The following is a 22,785-nucleotide window of genomic DNA, read 5'->3' as shown; positions in this document are numbered from 1 at the left end:
AGGAAATGTCACACATGGTTAGGATCTTACCTGGGATGCTGCTGGCTGTCCGATGATGACCCAGCCTGGGCACTGCTGGTCTTGATGAGATACTGAAGCATTGGATGCCCATTGATCCAGGAATCCCTGGGGCGTGTAGACACCACAGTCCTTAATGCTGGTTTTTTGTTCAAACTCCTCACATACCCCATCACCATCATGGAAATAGCACCGGCTGGGTTCATCTGCAGAAGATTGACATAGAAAGGGAGAGAATAAATAAATATTTGTTCGTTGGCCTCAGCTATCATCAGCAGCTGTAGAATCAGACCACCAAAACCATTGGCACTGTCAAGCCCATCATCATTAGTCACGATGGACTATTAGTCAGTCTTTAAAAAAAGAGGGAAAATCTGTCATCTGCAACAACATGGATGAAGCTTGAGGTCACCATGCTAACGGAAATAATCCAGTCGCAGAAGGACAAATACTGCATGATTCCACGTATAAGTGGCATCTAAAGTAGGGAAGCTCATAGAAGTAGAAAGTAAAATGGTGGTTTCCAGGGTCTTGGAGGGGGAGGAAATGGAGAGTTGCTTTTCAGTGAGTATATGGTTTCAATTGCACAACATGAAAAAGTTATAGGAATCTGCTGTAAAATAGTGTGCTTATAGTTAACGATATTGGACTGTACATTTAAAATATGTAAAGAAGGTAGACCTCGTGTTGTGTGTCTACACTGTAATAAAAAGTTCACAAACACTTTCACTTTCATTACTCCAAATATTCCTCATAAAAACTTTGTGAGGAAGATATCATTCTTTCAGATGAGGAAACTGAGATTCCATACATCTTTAATAACTTGCCCAATATCACACAGTATGTTAATGCCTGATCTGGGTCTCCAACTCAGGCATTCACTTTCCAAGTTCTGAGTGCAGTTGACACAACAGAATTTCACAGATGCAAACTGGGGGTTATTTAACTCCAAAGAGGATTTCAGTTTTGCATTAAAACATGAACTGATTTACAAGGGACACTTGCTTCAATTCCAGATCTGAAACCAAATTGCTCTGTTAATTTGAACAAGTCTCCTTGCCTCACTGGGCTCAACCATCAGAGCAGAGAAAGAGGTTACACTATTGAGATGCCAAGAACCCTTCCTGTCTAATGCTATAGGCTTCCAAGGGCTGGTCAGATACCCTAGGAGTTTCAGTTAAAGACCAAGTGAATTCTCAAGCTCCCATGTCATCTAAACCACAGCAAGGGCTTCTGTTTGGAATGATTTAAAGCTGTAGCCGGTTGCAATGATTCTCACTTAGCTGCAAGGACAAGGATAACAGAAGCACAAAGCGAGCAGTAGGATGCCTTCTAAGTAGGTATGACCTATGCATGTTTCTTGATATTTCAACACAGAACAATACAAGGAAAAACCTCAATGTGGCCATCCAAAAGAGATCACCTTGTCCACCTTTTTACTAATTCTAGCACCAGCTCTTCTGTGCTATTTTCCCAACTTTTCTAGGCAAAGCTAAATACCACCTCCTGTGTGGGTGCCTATTTTATAAAGATTTCTATCTTAACACTTATCACACTGTGCTGCTATTAAGTCTACATGTTGCAGGACTTCTGAAAGATTCTGAGCTACTTGAAATATAGTTGCTAGCCAGTGTCTTAGGGTTACTATATAATTTATCGTCCAAACTAGAGCACTTTGAAAATGATAGTGGTGCTATTAAAAATTATGTCCAAACAAAAGGAACACATCCTGGGAAAATCTGAATCTCTCAGACAAATCAGGATATATGGTCACCCTAAGGCTTCTGCTTGATTTAGAACATTCTTCCACAAAATAATAGAGTGGAGCTCTGGAGAGGGCACTGAATTTAGGGCCAAACACCAGGGTTTGGTTTCTGTCCCTTATATTAGCTGTGTAACTTTGCACAACTGGCTTCACTTACTTCTTGGCCTCTGCCCCCTGTCCCCAATCTATAATGTAGAAATTATAGTCCCAACCAGGATAATCTCTCAGGATAACCATAGAACTCTAATAGGAAATGAACATAAATGTGCTTTGTACATCCTACAATAATCACTGAGAGAGAGAAAAAAAATACTCTTCTTTTAAGGGGTCGATTTTCTTCTAATGGAGGAATTAAATCAGCTTGTGAAATCAGTGCTCACTTGAAACACTTTCAAGCAACTTTCCCCTAGCTAGAAAGAGCCCCCACCAAGGAGAAACAAGACAGATTTCTATGACCTTGAGTATCTGAAAAGAAGTCATTGGATTCAGGGGCAGCAGAATGCTGAACTTCTTCCAAGCTGCAAAATCCCTTGTTTATTTCTGGTGACAGTTTACCTAGTGAAATACTATCAAAGGAGCCCAAATAGGGCCGGGCACAGTGGCTCATGCCTGTAATCCCAGCATTTTGGGGAGAGCCAAGACAGGTAGATTGCTTGAACAATCTGATGAACCTGAGCAACATGATGATACCCTGTCTCTCCAAAACATACAAAAGTTAGCTGGGCACAGTGGTGCACACCTGTAGTTTCAACTACTCAGGAGGCTGAGGTGAGAGGATTTATTGAGCCCAGTAGATCAGGGCAGCAGTGAACAGTGATCACACCACTGCACTCCAGCCTGGGTGACAGAGAAAGACCCTGTCTCAAACAAACAAACAAAAAATAAAAAAGAAAAAGAAAGAAAGAACGAGTAAAAGAAACAGAATAAATCAATTAGTTATAAGTGACCAGTAGCATTCATGGCAGTTCAACCCTAGAAAGAATATAGGCTCAGCACTTCTCAGTAGCTCCAACCTCTTGTGAATGTGGCCTCTCTACATACCATATAACCTAGGCCCAATCCAAGAGTGACCAGCCATAAATCCAGAGTACACTCTTCAGAAACTCAATACAGAGAACTGAAAAGAGCAAGGGTTTTCACATCAGGCAGAAGTAGGTACAAATCTGAATTCTGCTTCCTATAAGCACTACAAAGATGACATAAATAAAATAACCTAACCTCTCTGAACTTCATTTTCATCATCTGAAAAAAAATGGAGGTAATGATGTTTACCCAGCATTGTTGCAGTGATTTCAGATGACTGTGGGTACAATGCTGGCCCCTTCATCCATTTTATCTAATGGAAAACTGTGAGCTCGAGGAGGAAGGCATCTGCTTCCAGGTCACAGAGACAGGTGGTAGCAGAGCAAGAAGTAGAAGACTGGCCTTTTTATACCTAGCAGAGAAATCCTCCCCCTACATGCCATAGCTACAGAATGACGAAAACAGCCTCTTGGAAATAAGATCATAGGGGTGCCTAACTCTTGGTATCACTATCTTTTCCTCCAATATAAATAAAAACAGGGTTAGATCATATTCTCTATAAGGGTAAGATCTAGTCTCTAAAATGACTTAATTTCCTTAGCAAAAAACCTCTCAGAATGACAGAAATTGGGGTTAGATTTTAGTTCTTCTAAAGGCTAATTTCTTCCTGATTATGTTTAAGACCACAATAAATTTGTCTGCTAGGTCAGCAGAACCTGAGGATGGAGGAAAGGTAGAAACAGACATAGGTAGGTAAACAGGTATGTAGGCGGGTCGATAAGTAGACAGATTATATATGGAGAGGTAGAGGAAGAGTTAAAAGACAGAAAACAAAGATGGAGTTAAAAAGAAAACAAGGGAGAGAGAGAAAGAAAGAGAGAAGGTGCAGTTTCTTTCCAAGATTCTGCTGACAAAGCTATTGTGAGTCCCTTTTTAAAATAACATCCTTGGACACAGCTATTCAGTTTCTGTTGCTACTAGTGTCCCGGGGGCCCTTCAGCTACATCTGCCAGCCTGTGTCTGAGGAATTCTCTCTCCCTCTCTACTCCCTTTGCCCCAAGCACAGAAGAGAACAGAGTGAGGAATGGAATACAAATGTGCAGCCAGAAAAAACAAAGACAGCAACAACAAAACATTAAAACAAACTGGTCTTGTTTTCATTACATCAATTTACTTGGTGCTCCTTAAATACTTTCTGCTTGTTACTAAGCAGGTTGTAGTGAAAAGAGTCTGAAGTCAATACCAAGGTCAAATAACTTCCATGTAGTAGCTAGGTGGCATTGATAATAATACAGTACATTTCATTGTGAGGGGTACTATGAAAATTATACACAGACATACACATGCATGTGCACATGCACACACTTTTATACACATATACATTCTGAAAACATAATACACTTTCAATAAATATTTGTTGAATGAACGAATAAATGACCAAAATGTGGCATCCCCGATGTATATACTCTCATCCAAATATAGTTTAAACTCTGCACTCTTTGACTGTTTTCTTTAGACTGCGCCTTAGGGAGAAGGAAATGGAGCTGTAAGCCAGGTGGTGACTAGCTGATAGTGGGATTGCACTGGGCACTCTGATTTCTCCATCCCACGCCATCTTCCCCTCACATCAGGGAATTCCTCACTTCAGGTTCATTCCCTTTCGTGTGGTGACACATTTAGAAATCTGCTCTATCCAGCTAGGAGACTTGATGTGGGTGGGGTGCCATTAGCAAAGTCTGTCTTCCCCAGTTGAGATTTCATATGCCAGAAACTTTCTTTTCCTTTTGGAAGAAAAGAGTTCAGCTTCAAAAGCCTGAGGCAGATGGACTTTCTGTAAGTGAACAGACATAGATGATACTGCCACCAGTTGACTTTTATTTTCATTTGTCTGGGGCATCAAGGTGAAATGCCATGTCCCTGAGTTTCTGAGGCACGTCTGCAGGACACTATTTAAGATACACAGAGATTGTTATTCTCATTTGAAAGCTTGGAAGACCAAATCTTAGGAAAATGAGATTAGTTTACCTTGAAGTATAAGCAAAGGCTCAGGTTAGCGCTATTGTTAAGAGTTCTTATCCTTGAAGTCAGAAACCCTGGATTCAAGCTCCTGATCTATCTCTGATTATTGGTTAATCTTGGACACGGTATTTCACCTCCCTATGCCTCAGTTTCCCCATATATAAAATGAAAACAAAATTACATTTTAGACTTTCTCAACAAGGTTCTGAGGATGATCAAATAGCATAACAGACTGAGATGGAAAAATAATACTGGTCTTAAAGACAAAGGGTCTATTCTTAATAATGATGCTAATGAGGTTGGAGTTGGAGAAGAAGTCTGCTTAATTAGAGATTCTACTTTTCTCTACCCAGCCCCAGACCCTAAGGCATCTTGAAGGATAGAAATGATCAAAGAGGATGCATGAGCTATTTTCAATATAAATATCAAGGAAGCAAGTAAACGAACAAAAGAAAAAGGTAACAACCTAAAGAAAATAATATACTGACTTATACTGGAATGATTTCAATACAACTGGTGGACAATAATTAACTTAGCTGGATTAGAAACTTTGGGAATTTATGACATCACTGGAATCACTCAGGTGAATACGTGACAAAAATAACTAAAGAGGCTAAAGAAGTCAGAGCTGGAGAAGGGAGGAACCATTCTCAGGTTCTGCTGACCTAGCAGACAAATTTATTGTGGTCTTAAACATAATCAGGAAGAAATTAGCCTTTAGAAGAACTAAAATCTAACCCCAATTTCTGTCATTCTGAGAGGTTTTTTGCTAAGGAAATTAAGTCATTTTAGAGACTAGATCTTACCCTTATAGAGAACATAATCTAACCCTATTTTTATTTATATTGGAGGATTGAATGTTTATTAAATTATTCGTGTCTTCTCAGTACAAGATATCAGGGATAATTTTCACAAAGAAACTTGCCTTCACATTGACTCTCATCAGTTTCAAAATGTTGAACAGATAGTCATAAGTTATTGGTCACTGTAAAAGCTAACTGAAGCCAATGTGTTCTTCAAACAAGGCCTGAGATAATGTATATTCTCCAAGATAGTGGGATAATTTAAGGTATTTTGGCTATAACTCTTCTACCTGACATATGAATCTTACCATGCTCCTCCTTTGATAGATCCTCACTACTTACAGAGAATCATTTTCCACCGGCCATGGTGGCTCATGCCTGTAATCCCAGCACTTTGGTAGGCTGAGGTGGGCGGATCATCTGAGGTCAGGAGTTAGAGACCAGCCTGGCTAACATGGTGAAACCCTGTGTCTACAAAAAATACAAAAAGTAGCCAGGCATGGTGGTGTGTGCCTGTAATCCCAGCTACGTGGGAGGCTGAGGCAAGAGAATCGGTTGAATACGGTAGGCGGTGGTTGCGGTGAGTTGACATCACGCCACTGCACTCCAGCCTGCGCGACAGAGCAAGACTCCGTCTCAAAATAAATAAATAAATAAAAATAAATAAAAATAAGTTTTAAAAAGATCACTTTCCTTAGCTTGGCATACAAGATCATCCACAAACTGACCTCTTCATAAACATTCTACACCAACAATTCTGTTTCATTTCTCCATGCCCTTACAAAGGTTATTTTTCTCTGCCTGAAATGTGCTTTCCATTTTTCACTTTGCTAACTCCCACTGGTTCTTCAAGGTTCATCTAGAGTATCTCTTTTGCAAGTCTTCTCTATTCTTCATTCCTTTTTCCTGACTCCCACCCTCGCTGAGTGTCATTCCTGTGTTCTCACAGTTCCCAGATTTCTTCCAATACAGTTTCCTTACTATCTATCTGTGGGTCTGTTTCCTTATCAGGCAGACAAGATCTCTGCGAACAGAATTGTGGAGTCCTTCACAGTAGTATTTCCAACCCATAACAGTGCTCAGAGTAAAGGGGACACCAAGCCAGTGATTCAGGAATATATGACTGGATGAATGACAAATGAAAGCTAACAATGGATTTATCTTAGAGTTCATTTGTTACCAAATTATACATAGTCTAAACTAATTAGGTGTTTGTGTACTTTTTTGTAATGCTATTACCAACCATACCATGATAGTACTACAAACCAGATTTCATCAAAACAGAGGCACCTTCTTATAGGGTATGTCATACTTTTCCTAAAAGATTCATCAGCTTCACTATAAAATTTTCTCAAACCTTGGGATTGCAGTTTTCAAAATTAAACCCCAAGGGATTGCTTCTCAAATATTTCTGAGATGCCCAGCTAACATTAAGAACCCAGTCATTCATTTTTTTATTATTTCAGCAATGAGTGAGCAACGCATAACAGCTACCAAAGCTTTCTGGAGATTTTAGGAGTGAGGGCTATTGCAATACCCAGCTAAAATATCTCCTAATCATTAGATGAGAACTGGAGAAGGTTATAAATTCATTTAATCAATATACTAACATCTACTTGTTGTCATGCTGGTGCTGGAAATACATTGATGAATCAGGACAGGACTTTCTCCTATCAGTACTTCTTGGGAAAATGAGAGAAGGTTTCCTTGACAAAATAATTTGAGGGAAACATCAAAGAGGATATAAATAATTTGAGCATGCAAAGAGAGGGGTCTGAGTAAAGGATAAACTTTAACCAATACTTAGTAAGGGAATGCAGTAAAACCTGGAACTAATACATTGAGAAACTGATCTGAAGCTAGATACAAAAAGGATTGTGATGCCATGTTAAAGAAATTGAAATTATCCCTTAGGAATCAGGAGACTTTGAAAATTTTTCTAAATGAGAAAGTTATTTTGTACTCATAACTTTTACACTGTTAGAGGCAATGAGGTGTTATAATTGATTTTTCTTAGCACACATGCCAGTTTCTACTTATTTGAACAAATTGCATAGAATTGCTAAGCCTTGGTTTCCTCATCTGAATAATGGTTGAAGGATTGAATGTTTATGAAGCTCAAGTCACTGAATATTAAAGGCAAGTATATAACAACCAAAAATATGTACTTAGTTGTTTCTATAGGCCAGGTACAATGATAAACTATAAGCACAGAGTAATAAATAAAATAGCCACCACTTCTTCTTTTGTGAACTCACAACTAGTAGTAAATGCAAGTAAAGTCCTTAGTACATAACAGGTGGTCAATAAGTGGCCGATGATGATGATGATCATGAAGTTGAAAGCAATTATTTCATTTTACTTATGGGAAAGCTGAGGTTCATAAGGTTGAAGTGATTTTCTGAAGCTGTTAGAGAGAATTTCCAGTACCGATAAGACTAGACTGATGGATCTTGAATTTATAATACATATCAAATATAAATTTGTGTTACAATTTGTAATTCACTGCACCATGCCACCTCATCAGACCCAATTTCTTTTCTTTCTTTCTCTCGCTCTCTTTCTTTCTTTCTTCAGTCTCGCTCTGTCTCCCAGGCTGGAATACAATGGCATGATCTCGGCTCACTGCAACCTCTTCCTCCCGGCTTCTAGCATTTCTCCTGTCTCAGCCTCCTGTGTAGCTGGGATTACATGCACCCGCCACCACGTCTGGCTAATTTTTGTACTTTTAGTAGAAACATGGTTTCACCATGTTGGTCAGGCTGGTCTTGAACTCCTGACCTCAGGTGATCCACCCCTCTCAGCCTCCCAAAATGCTGGGATTATAGGCATGAGCCACCATGCCTGGCCCAATTTTCAATATATAATTCTGGGAGCAAAATAGTTGGTTACCCTTAAGTGAGTCTCAATATTACTTTTGGAAATCTCTGATTTCACTTTTTGTAACATTCACTGGTATAGGCTAAATATAACTAGTCTGGGAAGCTATTGAGGTTACTAATCTTCCAGCCCATTGATGAGCCAAAAAGAAAACCAAACATACACAAAACTACCTGTAGATGGGGAGATGAGGGTTCTTAGTCACTAATTTAGAGCTTAAGGAGAAAGCAAAGAGTTTGAAAGTGCACTCTTCTGAAATGAACCTCCTTCCAAAGGATGAGTGGATTTACCTGTCTTTCTAAATTTCCTGCAAATAAAGATAGGACAGCTTTTGAGAAATTAGTGTCTATTTCTATTTCTAGATAATAAAACAATGATTGACATTATGATATTCTCTTTTAGTCCAATGATTACTTCTCAAAAAGGCCTTTAAAGGCTAGAAAAAAAGTAGAATATTTTAAGTTCAGCTGTTTATTTAGAAATGGGTTCAATAACAACAGTCTTTATGCCACATCACAATTCTTCCAAACAGCAACAAAAAGAAAAACCCCCGCACACAACAAGCGCGATCTTTGTACTTAAACATTAGTTTCTTGGAACAGGGGGAGCAGGAGTGCTTACCTGCTGAAGGTTTACAAAGGGGAAGCTTGGGTGGGGCTGGGAGGTGGCTATATATTGGCACATGTGTCCTCTGGGACAGAAATATCTTGACTTTATATAGCCTATCTTTCAAAGGCTTCGTGTCAAACCCACATTGCTGACCTCATTTAATTCTATTCAAACCAGGGTTTGTTCTTAACCTCCTCATCCAGATCAGCTTGCTCAGAGTACAAAAGACAGGGTAGTGAGGGCTCCTAAAGAACGATGAATGTGCTGAATCTGAGGAGCTTAAGTTGGTTTCTGGTTCCTTCAAAGGTTGGCCACATATTCATATGGCCAGAAATTCCTCCCTGTGTTTCACTGTGAGAATCAAGCATCCTCCACCAAACTGAAGGCACTGGAAAAGAAGATCATCCCTGGAAGTAGTCACATTATCACACTAACTCTACACTCAGGCCCATCAAGGAAAGCACTTGTAGCACAGCCTCATATTCTGTCTACTTAGCCCTTACACACTCAAAACTGGTTTTGCATCTTCCTTACCTTCTTACAAAACAGCCTATGAATCCATGAATGATTTATCTAAACTATGAATATTTTCATGTTTGAAATACTTTTTTTTTTTTTTGAGACAGAGTTTTGCTCTTGTTGCCCAGGCTGAAGTGCAATGGCGCAATCTTGGCTCACCGCAACCTCCGCGGGTTCAACTGATTCTCCTGCCTCAGCCTCCTGAGTAGCTGGGATTACAGGAATGCACCACCAAGCCTGCTATTTTTTTTTTTTTGTATTTTTAATAGACAGGGTTTCTCCATGTTGGTCAGGCTGGTCTTGAACTCCTGACCTCAGGTGATCCACCTGCCTTGGCCTCCCAAAGTGCTGGGACTACAGGTGTGAGCCACCATGCCCAGCCTGTTTGAAATACTTAATAGACTCCTACAAAATTTTAACTTCCCCAACTAGCTTTCAAGTCCTTTTGTATTCTAGCTCCAACTTTCATACTCATTCTTAGTTCCAACCACACCTCCACCATCAAATACATCCAGTTCTTTCCCAGAACTCACATCTCAGAGCATCTGCCCTTACTTCCTTAGCCTGAAAGGCTGGTCCTGCCTTTGAGTCTTCCATTAAGATTTAATTCTAGCAACTTCGGCTCTATGATATCTCTCACTTTTCCACATCACTACTTGTTTGGCACAAACCATTTCCCTTTATTTCCTACATCATTAGTCTCCCAAATCAGCAAAATAGAATATAGCCCATCTAAAGATCTAAAAATTTAAAAACTCTTGAAATATACAAAGTTTTTAAATTAACAAAAATGTAAATCTCCTTTCATTCTGTTATACATCTTCTAAATACTATTTCTCTTACCCCACATTTCTCTTTTTATGATTCACAGTAAAATTTATTGCGTCTTCTAAACCAGTGTTATCCACTTTGTCTCCTACACTTCACCCATTGGTTCGCTGCAGTCTAGCTTCTATACTCACCACTCCACCAAAATTAATCTCATTAAGGTCACCATCAACCTAAAAGTTGCTAAAGTTGAGCATAATGTAAAAATCCTCATCTTGCTAGACTGCCTTGAAGCATATAAAGAAGTAGCCCCCTTCTTTCTTTTTGCAGTCCTCCCTCTCTTGACTTCCATGACATCATGTCATCCTAGTTGTCTGGGCTCCTCCCCCACAGACTCATTTGAGGTCTTCTCCTTCCCTAACTCTACATGAAATGTTGCCAGACTTCAGGGTTAGATGGGGACCCCTTTTTCTTTTCTACCTACAGTTTCTTATCCTGTCTCAGTTTCTAAATAAAAATTTTAAAACCTCTATGTGCCAATGACTGAAACATTTATAGCCTTAGATATGACCTCTTCTCTGAATCCCAACTGCCTAAAATTATATCCCTACTAAATATCTACCTATTTAAAGGCATCAAAAAATCATCAAAAGACATCAAAAAACGTATCTCAAACAAACATCCTGATTTCTCCCCACATTCCCTTTTTCTCCACCTTAGTAAATGACAACACCATAGCTTAACAATGACCAAACCGAAACCTTCCCAGTCACCTGTCCTGTTTTTTTTCAGCTCACCCTTTAACACCACAGAAACTCCATCAGTACACCTCATAGGCTGCTTTTCCCTGGGACATTTCAAATAGATCTACTTTGTTCTATCACTACCACCCTAGTTCAAGCCAACATCACTACTGCAATTCTCACTTAACTAGCCTATCTGCTTCTCTTTTCTCAACCATTTGTTTCCCAGCTATCCCTCCTTCAGAACATAGCTATAGTGCTCTTCTAAAAACATAAACTGCACCACGCCATGCCCCTCATCTAAAACTCCTCAATGGCTTATCATCTCATGTGGAAGAGTTCAAAGTCTGTATCCAGGCCTATAAGCCCCTGCTTTATCCCTCCATCTCCTGTTATTGTCTCCTTGCTCATGACCTTCCATTCATGCATGCATGCATTCATTCATTCATTCATTCATTCATTCATCCAGACAGACATCTATCCACACAAGTGTCTCTTCCTTAAATAAGCAACCAAGAACCTGAACTTGATGTTCACATTTTCTGGAATATCTCTTTCCTGGCTTATCTCATGACCTCTTCATTATTTAGCAGTCATTTCAAATATTACTTTCTCAAACAACAAGCAGTTAGCTCACATTCTAATTCTCCATCCCCAATGCAAATTAGCATACCATATTGTTTTATTTCCTTTATAGTAGTATTCACTATCTTAAATAATTTTTTATTTTATTTAAAATAAATAAAATAAAATAAAAAATAAAAAATAAATTTATTTAGTATTGTTCCCTGCTCCCATACAACCAACACAAGTTTTATAGAAGATGTTTCAAAGTGCATCTTTTCCATTAGGATCAAGAAAACTACCTGGCTGGCCGGGTGCGGTGGCTCAAGCCTGTAATCCCAGCACTTTGGGAGGCCGAGACGGACGGATCACGAGGTCAGGAGATGGAGACCATCCTGGCTAACACGGTGAAACCCCGTCTCTACTAAAATATACAAAAAACTAGCCGGGCGAGGTGGCGGGCACCTGTAGTCCCAGCTACTCAAGAGGCTGAGGCAGGAGAATGGCGTAAACCCGGAAAGCGGAGCTTGCAGTGAGCTGAGATCCAGTCACTGCACTCCAGCCTGGCTGACAGAGCGAGACTCTGTCTCAAAAAAAGCAATATACCTGGCTATATTATGTCATGTTTAAAAATACATGAATAAGTGAATAAATGAATGAATGATTTTGTGCAGCTCTTGAATTCTCAGATATTTCTGGCCCTTGTCTTACTTTAATTAATATCCCGAATACTTAGGATCGTGTCAGTCTCATAGCAGGTACTCAGTAAATGATGAATTAACAAAGTTCTTTTGGAGCTTTAGAATCTCTGTTATCAATGATTCTGAAGATGTCTCAAACCTGATTTCAATCTGCTTTAGTAGTATTATGTAAAAATTTTTATGAAAATATTAATTAGAAAGAGTTCAGAGCATAAATCCAAGCACATATTAGGGGGAAAATTCAATTCTACACAAATTGTCTCACAATGTATTTTTTTCCTATGAGACATCATGCCTCACCATCTGTCTCAAATATTGTTTTATTTTCTATCCTAACTGAATTTGAAAAGAAATGGAATATCTGGATAGGAAAGGTAGCACATATTAGACTAAAATTTAATAAAGAGACTTGACAGTCTTATGAATTGGAACTTGAAAATGCATTTACATCACCTTGTATTTAGTATAGTAATTTGAATGGCTTAAAAAGATTGTAAGCAAAGATAGTAATCCTTATAAATGACAATGCAGCCAACAGAGCAGAATGTTCAAAGCCCTAAATGACTTTCAGCCAGTTCTCTTTCGGGTTTCAATGATATCTCAAGATATGAAAGGGGGGTAAAATCCAGTGCTACATGAATTATATAGCAGCCAAGAGATAGGCCGGCATTCTAACAACAAACAGAAGGAAGAGCAATACCTAGGACCCAAAGGTCTATAAAAGTACGGGCAGGAAATAACGAAATGAAATTTGGTCTGGATAATATAAGCTAATAAATGGAAAAAAACAATCCAAAACACTGATATGCAGAGAGCGTGCGAAAAGTGGCAAAGAAAGAGGGTAATAAAAGATGGCAAACTACAAAGGGAGTTTCAGCAGTTTTAGTGTGATTGTATCTCCATATTTAAAAAAAAGACAGAGAGAGAAGGAAGAAAGAAAGGGAGAGAGAGAATCAAATGGGACACTTTCTCAAATCCTGCAGCCTGCTACAGTAATGGGCAGGGAGTCAAGGGAACTGGAGATTAGAATAGATACCGTGATCAACCCTATGACTTTGGACAAGTCACTTTCCCTCTCTGGGCTGCTGTTTCCCCTTGTATAGAATAATAGTTAAATCAAGTAGCTTTGTGATCCCTTTTAGCTGTGTCACTCTAAAATATATTTAGTTCTTGACATTTTCCCCTTTGATCACTAAATCAGTTATTCAGTTAAGAGGGGAAACATGGGAAAAAAAAAAGATGGAGAAACATGATCAGCAAAATGAAGATCGAGAAGGGTGTAGATGATGAACCCATTCCGAAAAACACGCAGAGAACTATAACGAAAAGCAGATGGAATAAAGGGCCAGAAGTTAAAAGTGTGTGCCTCAACTCTGTTGCTAACTTACTTTCATGGTACCAGTAACATACATCATCATTCTGCATCTGATTCTTTTTGCTTATTAAAAAAATGACAGTATTACTTTTCCTACCCGTTTTCAAAAGTGGGTGAAAAGATAAAGTAAAATAATGCTATGAAAACTAAAAACTACTCAAACATAAAAACTATAAATAGTGTTGTTTTCACATTTTACTTTTGCAGATACAATCCAGAACTCATGCCCCCAATTATCAAATGGCTTTTCTAATTTTTTGTTTAGGTTTTAGCTCAACCATTACCTTCTCAGTGAGGACTTTTCTAAACACACTATCAAAAAATAGTTTTCACCTTCACTACAATATCTATACCACTAGTCTATTTTATTCCCTTCATAGTGTGATCTAACTTCTTCAAATGTTTACTTGATAATTTTATTCTCTCTAAAACAGAATGGCAACTCCGTGAGAGCAGAAACATAGGCTGTTGTGTGCATTGTTGCATTCAGATACTAGTACGTTGAAGATAATCAGAAATATTTGCTGAACAAATGAATGGTTTAACATTGCAAGGTTCTCTAGACATTCTGTATGATTCTAGTTTCTATGCTTCTCTGTGTAAAAGTGGCAACTGAAACTTAGAAAGATTAAGAAACTCACTGAATGCTGCATAATCATTAGAGGTCAAGGGTTCTGACTGGTTGATTAAGGCTTATCATACAAATATTGGGACTATTCAATGTCAAATAAAAATTGCTCCGTGAGAAATGCATGTTTGTAAGCATTAAGTAAAACAAGGCATGCAAATGAAAGTCTATCTATCTATCTATCTATCTATCTATCTATCTATCTATCTGCATAACTGTTCTGCAATCCAGTAAAACAAGCAGCCCATCATTCTGATAAGGCATGCATAAGATTCCAGCAAAGAAGGAAGCTTGGACAAGTGGATGCTATGTCTACCAGTGGGCCAAGGACTCGAGGATGAGTCAGGCACAACATGAAAACCAAGCCAGTTACCCCAATCTGGCATAGCTGGTTGTGACTAAGGTGACTGCAGCATGCTATGTTCTTGGTAGGGTTCCCATGCAGAAACCAGAGTGTTAAAATGGATCCCTCCCCCCTTGAGATCTGACTGGTTTGGTTCACCTCAGAGACCATCCTCCTGCTGTATGGTTTAGATAAGTCTAAAAAGATGAGCCATTCAAGCCACAGTGTCTTCTCCAAGCTGATGAGACACGCTGCAGTCCTCTAAAGAACAGAAAAGAGAGGGTACACAGGATTGCTCTTGGGTAAGTTTTCTTTCTCTTATGTAATTAATGGGTTACTCTTCAGCCCTTAGAATAAAATGCTATAATAACTTAAATCTACATGCTCTGATTTGTATTGCTTAACTCTAATTTTCTTCTTTAACAAGATGTGTATATGTCTTTCCAGTCTCTCAATAAGAGGAGGGAAAGTACGGAGAGAAGGAAGGGAGGGAGGGAGTGAAGAAGCAAGGAAGGAAGGAGGGAGGGAGGGAGGGAAGGAAGGAAGGAAGGAGGGAAGGAAGGAAGTAAGGAGAGAGACAGAAATAAATTGATCCTAAATCGTTTCTCTTTTTCTTTTTTTTTTTTTTTTTTTTTTTTTTTGAGACGGAGTCTCGCTCTGCCGCCCAGGCTGGAGTGCAGTGACGCGATCTCGGCTCACTGCAAGCTCCGCCTCCCAGGTTCGCGCCATTCTCCTGCCTCTGCCTCCCGAGTAGCTGGGACTACAGGCGCCCGCCACCACGCCTGGCTAGTTTTTTTTTTTTTTAATTATTTTTAGTAGAGACGGGGTTTCACTGTGTTAGCCAAGGTGGTCTCGATCTCCTGACCTCGTGATCCGCCCGCCTCGGCCTCCCAAAGGGCTGGGCCACTGCACCCGGCCTTTTTTTTTTTTTTTTTGACACGGAGTCTGGCTCTGCCACCGGGCTGGAGTGCAGTGGCATAATCTCAGCTCACTGCAACCTTTGCCTCTGGGGTTCAAGCGATTTTCTTGTCTCAGCCTCCCAAGTAGCTGGGATTACAGGCACACACCACCATGCCTGGCTAATTTTTGTATTTTTAGTAGAGACAGGGTTTCACCGTGTTGGTCAGACTGGTCTTAAACTCCTGACCTCGTGATCTGCCCACCTCAGCCTCTCAGAGTGCTGGGATTATAGGCATAAGCCATTGCGCCCGGCCTGGTCCTAAATCTTAAGACTTAACTGGGAACATTTGAAAATATCAGTCAAAACCATTGCCCTTTTTGATCAGAGATGGTAAGAGTAATCATAACTATTCATGTTCACAAAAAGTTCCAAGAAGCAGTGGTCACTCTGAAGTCAGTTTCCACCAAATGAAGGATGTGTTTGCCCAAACAAAAGCATGAGACCGCCGATTGAGTCACTGGCTATAGATTCCAAGCTAGAGGCCAGAGAAGTTGTCTCCAGTCCTAGTTGGACCAGTCATGGCTGAAGAGGCCAATTCTGGGCCACTGATGTGGTAGGATATGGTCAAAGAACAGGACCCTGGATAGGCACCAACCCTGAGCAATAATCATATAGGTATGAAGATGTTTAACCTGAAGAAAAGAAGTATCAGGAAGGACACAGTGGAAAACTCTTCTAACAAAGTCCAGTTGGTCTAAAATTGAAAGTGGTTGCCTTAGAACATACTGAGTTATTCATTCAACTTTTCCTGACAGAAGCTTGATGATGACTGACAAGGTGTACAAGGTCCCTGCCTGATTCTTCAAGCTTCTCTCTTCTCGAACGCACTCTAGTCTAAGCTCCGGGCACAAATTGTCGTTGCCCCAAGTGGACCATGTTCCCTCTCACCTCCCCACCTTTGCAGAAGCTTTCTTCAAATCCCCAGAGCTGCCTTTTCTATGGCTAGTCCCCATTTGTCCTTTATTCATAGTTTAACCTCTCAAAAACCTGTCTGGATCCACCCCAAGAAGGGCTAATGGCCCCTCGCTAGATCTTCCTATAGCATCATCCACTTCCCCAACTAAAATTGTATGTAGTGTATTTGTGAAATGAATAACTGGATAACTTTCTTCATGCTGGGCATTGTGCTAAATGTTTCAAATACATAATGCATTCAATTCCAGAAGAGCCCCGTGTTGTTTGGTACTATTATTATCCCCATTTTACAGACAATGAAATTGAGGTTTCAATAGGGTAAGTCATTTCCATGCTGTCCAGTTAATCTATTTTGTATGGACGTGGATATTCAGGAGAATCTGATGAGATGGGTTGATCTGATTCTCTCTGGGATGCCCTATGATTTGGTATTACTTGGGGGCTCAGGGGCCTGATGGAACTGTGATCACGACCTGGCTTTCCACTAATTAGCTGGTGTCAATGGCCAGCACACTTTAGCACTGAATCCCCTTTGGCAAATTGGTAAAATAATGACTATCTTCCCAACTGTTTTGAGGACAGAAAAAAATGAGAAGCTGTTGAGAAAGCACGGAGCACCACATCCAGCATTTAAAAAACAATTTTTTTAAAAGTAAAAGATCAGGAGTTTCCCTTTCCTTAAAGGAAGTAATCTGTCTCTGCTACCTTGTGCCACAGTTAAACTGCACAGGCTCAATAACTTATGTTTTGGTTAAACGTTTTTAATTTTTTTAGAGTGAAATCCGAGTTTTTGTTGGCAAGTGATTGAACACGCTGGGCCCAGCCTCCAGGCCCACAGTCCATTAGGAAATTTACGAGGCGAGATGGGGACCTTCAGCTCAAGTACTCCCTTCAGACGCAGTACTTACAAAGCCATCAATTTCCTTAACAAAGAGCATTGGCTTAAATGCCCCTTAAAGCAGTGTTATTTACACAGCTATCCACTTCCTTTTGAATTCTCTGCCTGGGGGGTGGCAGACCTGCAGTTCTTTCCAGCTACAAGTTAATTAGGCTTTCTCCCCAAATGGAAGCAAGCCGCAGACTGAGATTTGGTATTAAAAAGCAGCTCAATTTGGGGCCATCCGAGAGTCTTATGGGGTGATCCAAATACCACCAAAATCACTGGTTCCACCCACCCATTCTTCTAAAATTCTAAAGCCTTTGGACCTTACCGAAGAGTAATGACCTCTGTCAGTAACAGAGATAGAGAAGGAAAGACAGCGTTTGAGCCGGTCTCTACTTAGTAAAAGAAGCCTCAAAAAAGTACTGCTGGCTAAGATAAGGTACTTTCTACCTTTGCAGTCTATCGATATAGTAAAATTAACGTTTTAAAGAAGCCCCCACCCCTTTTGTGGCGGAACTAGGATTTGGATACAAGCAGCCCAGTTCTGGGATCTGAGCATGAAATCACCACCCCGAGCCACCTGACCCGAGATAACTTGCCCGAGATGACAGCTAAGGGGGAAAGTCTCCGATTCAGACAGGATTGTCTGACTCTAAAGACCAGCAAGGCTCAACTACACTTTCTTGCCTGAAAAATCAAACTGTCTCTTAAGAAATACATCCTCCTTTTACTCATTTATCCTATATTTACTGAACTGCAAATTATTTTTCAGTCCCTGGACTAACTGCTGGGAAATCAGATGAATTAAAGCAGGTCTCAGCGCTCCAAGAACTCAGGTCCTAGTGAGAGGAGGGAGATATGTAAATGATCACTGCACAGGATTCTGATCTGAGGTACAAGATACTGTGGGAGCACAGAAGAGGGACCTCCACTCCAATCTTACCCAGATTTGAGGTTTCCCTTAGGATGCAACACCTGGGTTTTATCTCTCAGAGAAGGAACGGATGGTGGGGAGCATATTCCAGCAGGGGGACTCTGTGAGCAAATGAGGTGAGGCCAGAAACAAGGTCGGAGGTATAAAGTACAAGACGGCGTTGGAGTATAAAATGCAAATCCTGGCCGAGGTGGGTGGGTCACAAGGTCAAGAGATGGAGACCATCCTGGCCAACATGGTGAGACTCCATCTCTACTAAAAATACAAAAATTAGCTGGTTGTGGTGGCGCATGCCTGTAATCCCAGCTACTCGGGAGGCTGAGGCAGGAGAATCGCTTGAACCCAGGAGGCGGAGGTTGCAGTGAGCTGAGATAGCGCCACTGCACTCTGGCCTGGCGATAAAGCGAGAATCTGTCAAAAACAAAACAAAACAAAAACAAAAACAAAAACAAAAACAAAAAGCAAATCCTGGGCTCAGATCGTGCAAGGCCTTGAATGCCACAGTAAGGAATTTGAATTTATCTCAAGGGCAACATGGAGCCACCTGACACTCTCAATTGGAGAGCAACAAAAGGTGTCTGCACTTTAGGATGCTTGCTCTCACCTATGGGCAGGTAGATTGGGGCAAGCAAAAAAATGAACCAGCAACCTGTTCATTTTATAAGTGTTCTCTTGTAAAAGCCTAATCAGGAGCTGAAGGGGGCCTCGGGTAGGGCAATGATCATAGGGAGAGACAGACTGATTTGGTCGAAGACAAGATAACGTTTTCAAGGTAACATGGGAAGAATGGCAATTATTTGGATGTGGGAAATGGCAGAGAGGGAAGAGTTATGGATGTTTCCCAAGCTTCTGTTTAAATGTCTGGTTGGCTACTGGCGCCACCAGTTGAGATTAGGAAAAACACTTGCAGCAGGTCTGGAAAGAAAGATGGCAAGCTTTGTGTAAGATGTGTTGACTGTGAGTTCCCGTGGGGCGTCCAAGTAGAGCAATTAGATATACAAGTTCATGGGTCAAAAAAAAAAAAAAAAAAAAAAAAAAAGCACAGACTAAAGATAGAGATTTTGGAGTCATACAAGGAGAGAATGGAGAATGAGAGTGTGCCTGTTATGGAACATTGGAGACTGCTGATACTTAAAGAGTAAGTGAAAGAAGGTCTGTGGAGGGATGGTCAGAGAAGTTAAGAAAAACAGAAGAGGCTAACACTTCACAGGTACCAGGAGTTCTGAATTTCAAGAAAGAGCCAGATAAGACAAAAGAGGAAACTACTGAAATATTTCTGTTTGAACATGCTATTTAATAGAATCTCATGCATGGCTTCCCTAAAGAATGATTGTCAAATTTCGCTCAGTCTCTTCCAGGGACAGACAGGTCACTCTCTACTTGTGAGTAAGAACTAGATTATTACTTTTGTAATAATCTTTGTCTTACTTTTGATAGCCGTAATAATAAATATTTGTTGATCACTTTCTGGAAGACAGGAACTGTCACAAACACAGCCATCCTTGGTGCCTAGCATGAACCTGGCACGTAAGAGGTGCTCAATAAATAAAAGCCTATGTGATGAATGAATAAATTGATAAATTAATAAAACAATATATCATAACAATCCTATGAAGTCAAGAAAGCACTCCTATTTCTCAGGTGGAAAAAGGTATTTGGGGGATGAAGCCTGAGGCAGACAAGTGGTCCTTGTGCTTTGGGGCAGGTCAATCAGCTTTTCCTCTCTCCCTGTCCCTTTAGAAGTTCTCTTGGCAAAAAGCACACGGACAAATGGAAAAGGGATTTCAGACTCTCGTGCGGCCCCTTCCTTGGTAATGAGGCTGAACTCAAGTTATATACGTGGTTTTGGACTCCTAAACTGAGGGACCAGCTCCAGCCAGGACCTTTCAGAGTCCTGCCAATGGCGGCTGATGTTTAATTTAAACTTACGGATAATTTGGGCTGAGTTTCTGACTGCTGTTGAAAGCTAAAATCTCCCTCATCTCTCTTTGGGTCAGTTTGCCAAGAGTATTTTGTTGGCCCTTGAAGAGCATCCCATTCAGGGAGGTTGATCTTTTTTAAAATACTGCTCTCATCATGTCATACCTCTGCCCAGAAACTACTGCTTGCCATGGGGTAAGAACTGCCCACTCATCCCCCTGTGACTTCTCTGGAGTAGCTTCCTTTAGGACTGGTGCACTCACTGTATAAAGAAAAGCCCTCTGTCTGGACCTTTATAGTGGCAGAGTGTCAAACCTGGTCTTATCTGAGTCCCACTGTACAGAAATCTTTCCCAGGCTCACCAACCCCCTACCAGGGGCTTTCCACTGCTCCCAGGGGGCCTCTAACACCAATCCCTTCATATCTTTAATGACCACTGCCTTCTGTAGCCCTCCAACAAAGGTTTCTGCTGCTTAACCCTGCATTGCACGGAGCTTTGTATGCAGCAGGTGCTTAATATAGACAAAAACCAGTGTGAGCCTGGTCACATGCATTTTAGACTGACTGCAGGACCACCATGGTTGCTGCCTGGAGGAGAGAGAAAAGCAACCGTGTGCTTGAGGGCAGAGCGACAGACACTGGACTTAGGCTATTTTATCTTTCTGTCCAGTAAGTTAAAATGAAAAAAACAAAAAACAAAAAAACCTCAGTCCTTTAATAACTATTATAATTTCTTATTTGCTTTATATTAACATCCCTTTGGTACTTAATCAGTATTGGCCTAGAGAAAGTTGGTGGTTTTTAGTTTCTTCCTCTGTTAAGTATTTAATGATCTGTAAACAAACACTTCAGACAGTGTTTCTTAAAAAGACCCTGGGATCCTTTTGTTATGTGAAGATTTCTTTAGCTCCGTGCATTGTTTCCCCTTCTCATTATCTGTTTGCTGCTAGGCTGTTCAGCTCTTGAGAGTACACACTTTATTAGATAACCTTAATGATGGAGATGTAGCATAAATTAGTAGTTAAGCCTGAGGGCTTAAGAGCCAGAGACTTCCAGGGCTAGAATCCCTTACTGGGAATGTAACATCTCTGCGCCTCCATTTCTTTACTTATAATGCCTGTATAATGTTAAAACTACCTCATAGGATTAATGTGATTAACCAGTGGAATTAATAGACAAAAAGCTTGAGTGAATTTTATCCAATTAATTTAATTAAATTAATAATTTGAGTTATGTATACTACTATGACTTTTGTCTGAGATGGTGAGATGGAAAAAGGGTGGAAATATATGCAGTCTATACAGTTGGCCCTCCATATTCATGGGTTCTCCATCTGTGAATTCAAGAGATGCAAAATAAAATTCTATCTTTGCTAAACATGTATAGACATTTTTTCTTGTCCTTATTCCCTAAACATTACAGTATAACAACTATTTATGTAGCATTTACATTGTATTAGGTATTATATGTAATCTAGAGATGATTTGAAGTATACAGGAAGTTGTTTGTAGGTTACATGCAAATACTACTCCATTTAAATCAGGGAATTGAGCATCAGCAGATTTTGGTAATCACAGAGGTCCTGGCAGAAATCCCCCAAAGATATTGAGGATTGACTGTATATTTCTTACTGGCTCTTTCCTGTTCTAAAGGTTTCATATTTTGGAGGAGGTCATCTGGTGACTTTAGTTTTGAAGTTGGGCAGATCTTGGTTCAAATCTCAACTCTGCCACTTAATAAGCACCTGCTTTGAATAAGCCACTTCGTCTTCCTGAGCCTCAATTTCTCCTCATGTAAAATGGGGGATAATGGCCCCCACCTTCCTGTAGCCTTGGGAAAATCAAGAGGATAGTTAAGTGGAGTGTGAGGCAGCTGGCCTGGCATAAGATGCAGCACTCAGGAAGATTTTGCTTGTCAGGTGGGTGGTTTCCCAGCTCAATAAATATTTGTTGAATGGAGGCCACATTCTCAAAAGTCACTGAAACATTTGGGGGCTCTGTTGTGTCACCTGGAACATGGTGTTAACAATGCCTGGCAGCCAGGGGTGCTATGGGTTTGAAATGAGCTATTGCAGCAGGTTCTCCATAAATATGAGCACATTCCCTTCCACTGGTCAGGGGAGGATCCTGAATGCTGCCTGAGCCTTTTGGACGGCCATCTGTTTGGGTTGCTCTGGCCACCCTTTTTAGCCTCAAAGTGTCAGTTGCTTCAGTGTCTCAATGATTGGCTCAAGTTGGATGTTGGGACACGAGGGTAGATGGTATGGCTTCTTCCCTTAAGGGTAAGGGACACAGATGTGGAAGTAAAATACGTGAGGAGTCAGTGAAATTATAGCTATGCTGGTATAGACTCAGGAGGGAGATGGATGAAATGATTCTCACTCCTCGCTCTCTCTCTCTCATCTGCGTTATTCT

The 22,785-nt window shown here is 40.4% G+C and overlaps 1 protein-coding gene across 1 annotated transcript in view; it reads right to left on the bottom strand.

The window, feature by feature from the left end:
• Window positions 1–22,785, bottom strand: part of LOC105487115 (pappalysin 1) — a 250,659-nt gene that overhangs the window by 101,059 nt on the left and 126,815 nt on the right. Inside the window, exon 10 of the mRNA XM_071078810.1 lies at window positions 31–224. Coding sequence (XP_070934911.1) covers window positions 31–224 — 194 coding nt within the window. The remainder of the gene's footprint in view (window positions 1–30; window positions 225–22,785) is intronic.

The sequence above is a fragment of the Macaca nemestrina genome, chromosome 14 (genome assembly GCF_043159975.1).
Source record: "Macaca nemestrina isolate mMacNem1 chromosome 14, mMacNem.hap1, whole genome shotgun sequence".
NCBI classification, from domain to species: domain Eukaryota; kingdom Metazoa; phylum Chordata; class Mammalia; order Primates; family Cercopithecidae; genus Macaca; species Macaca nemestrina.
The sequence above is the reverse complement of the archived record's forward strand: the minus strand, read 5'-3'. Positions and strand labels throughout refer to the sequence as shown.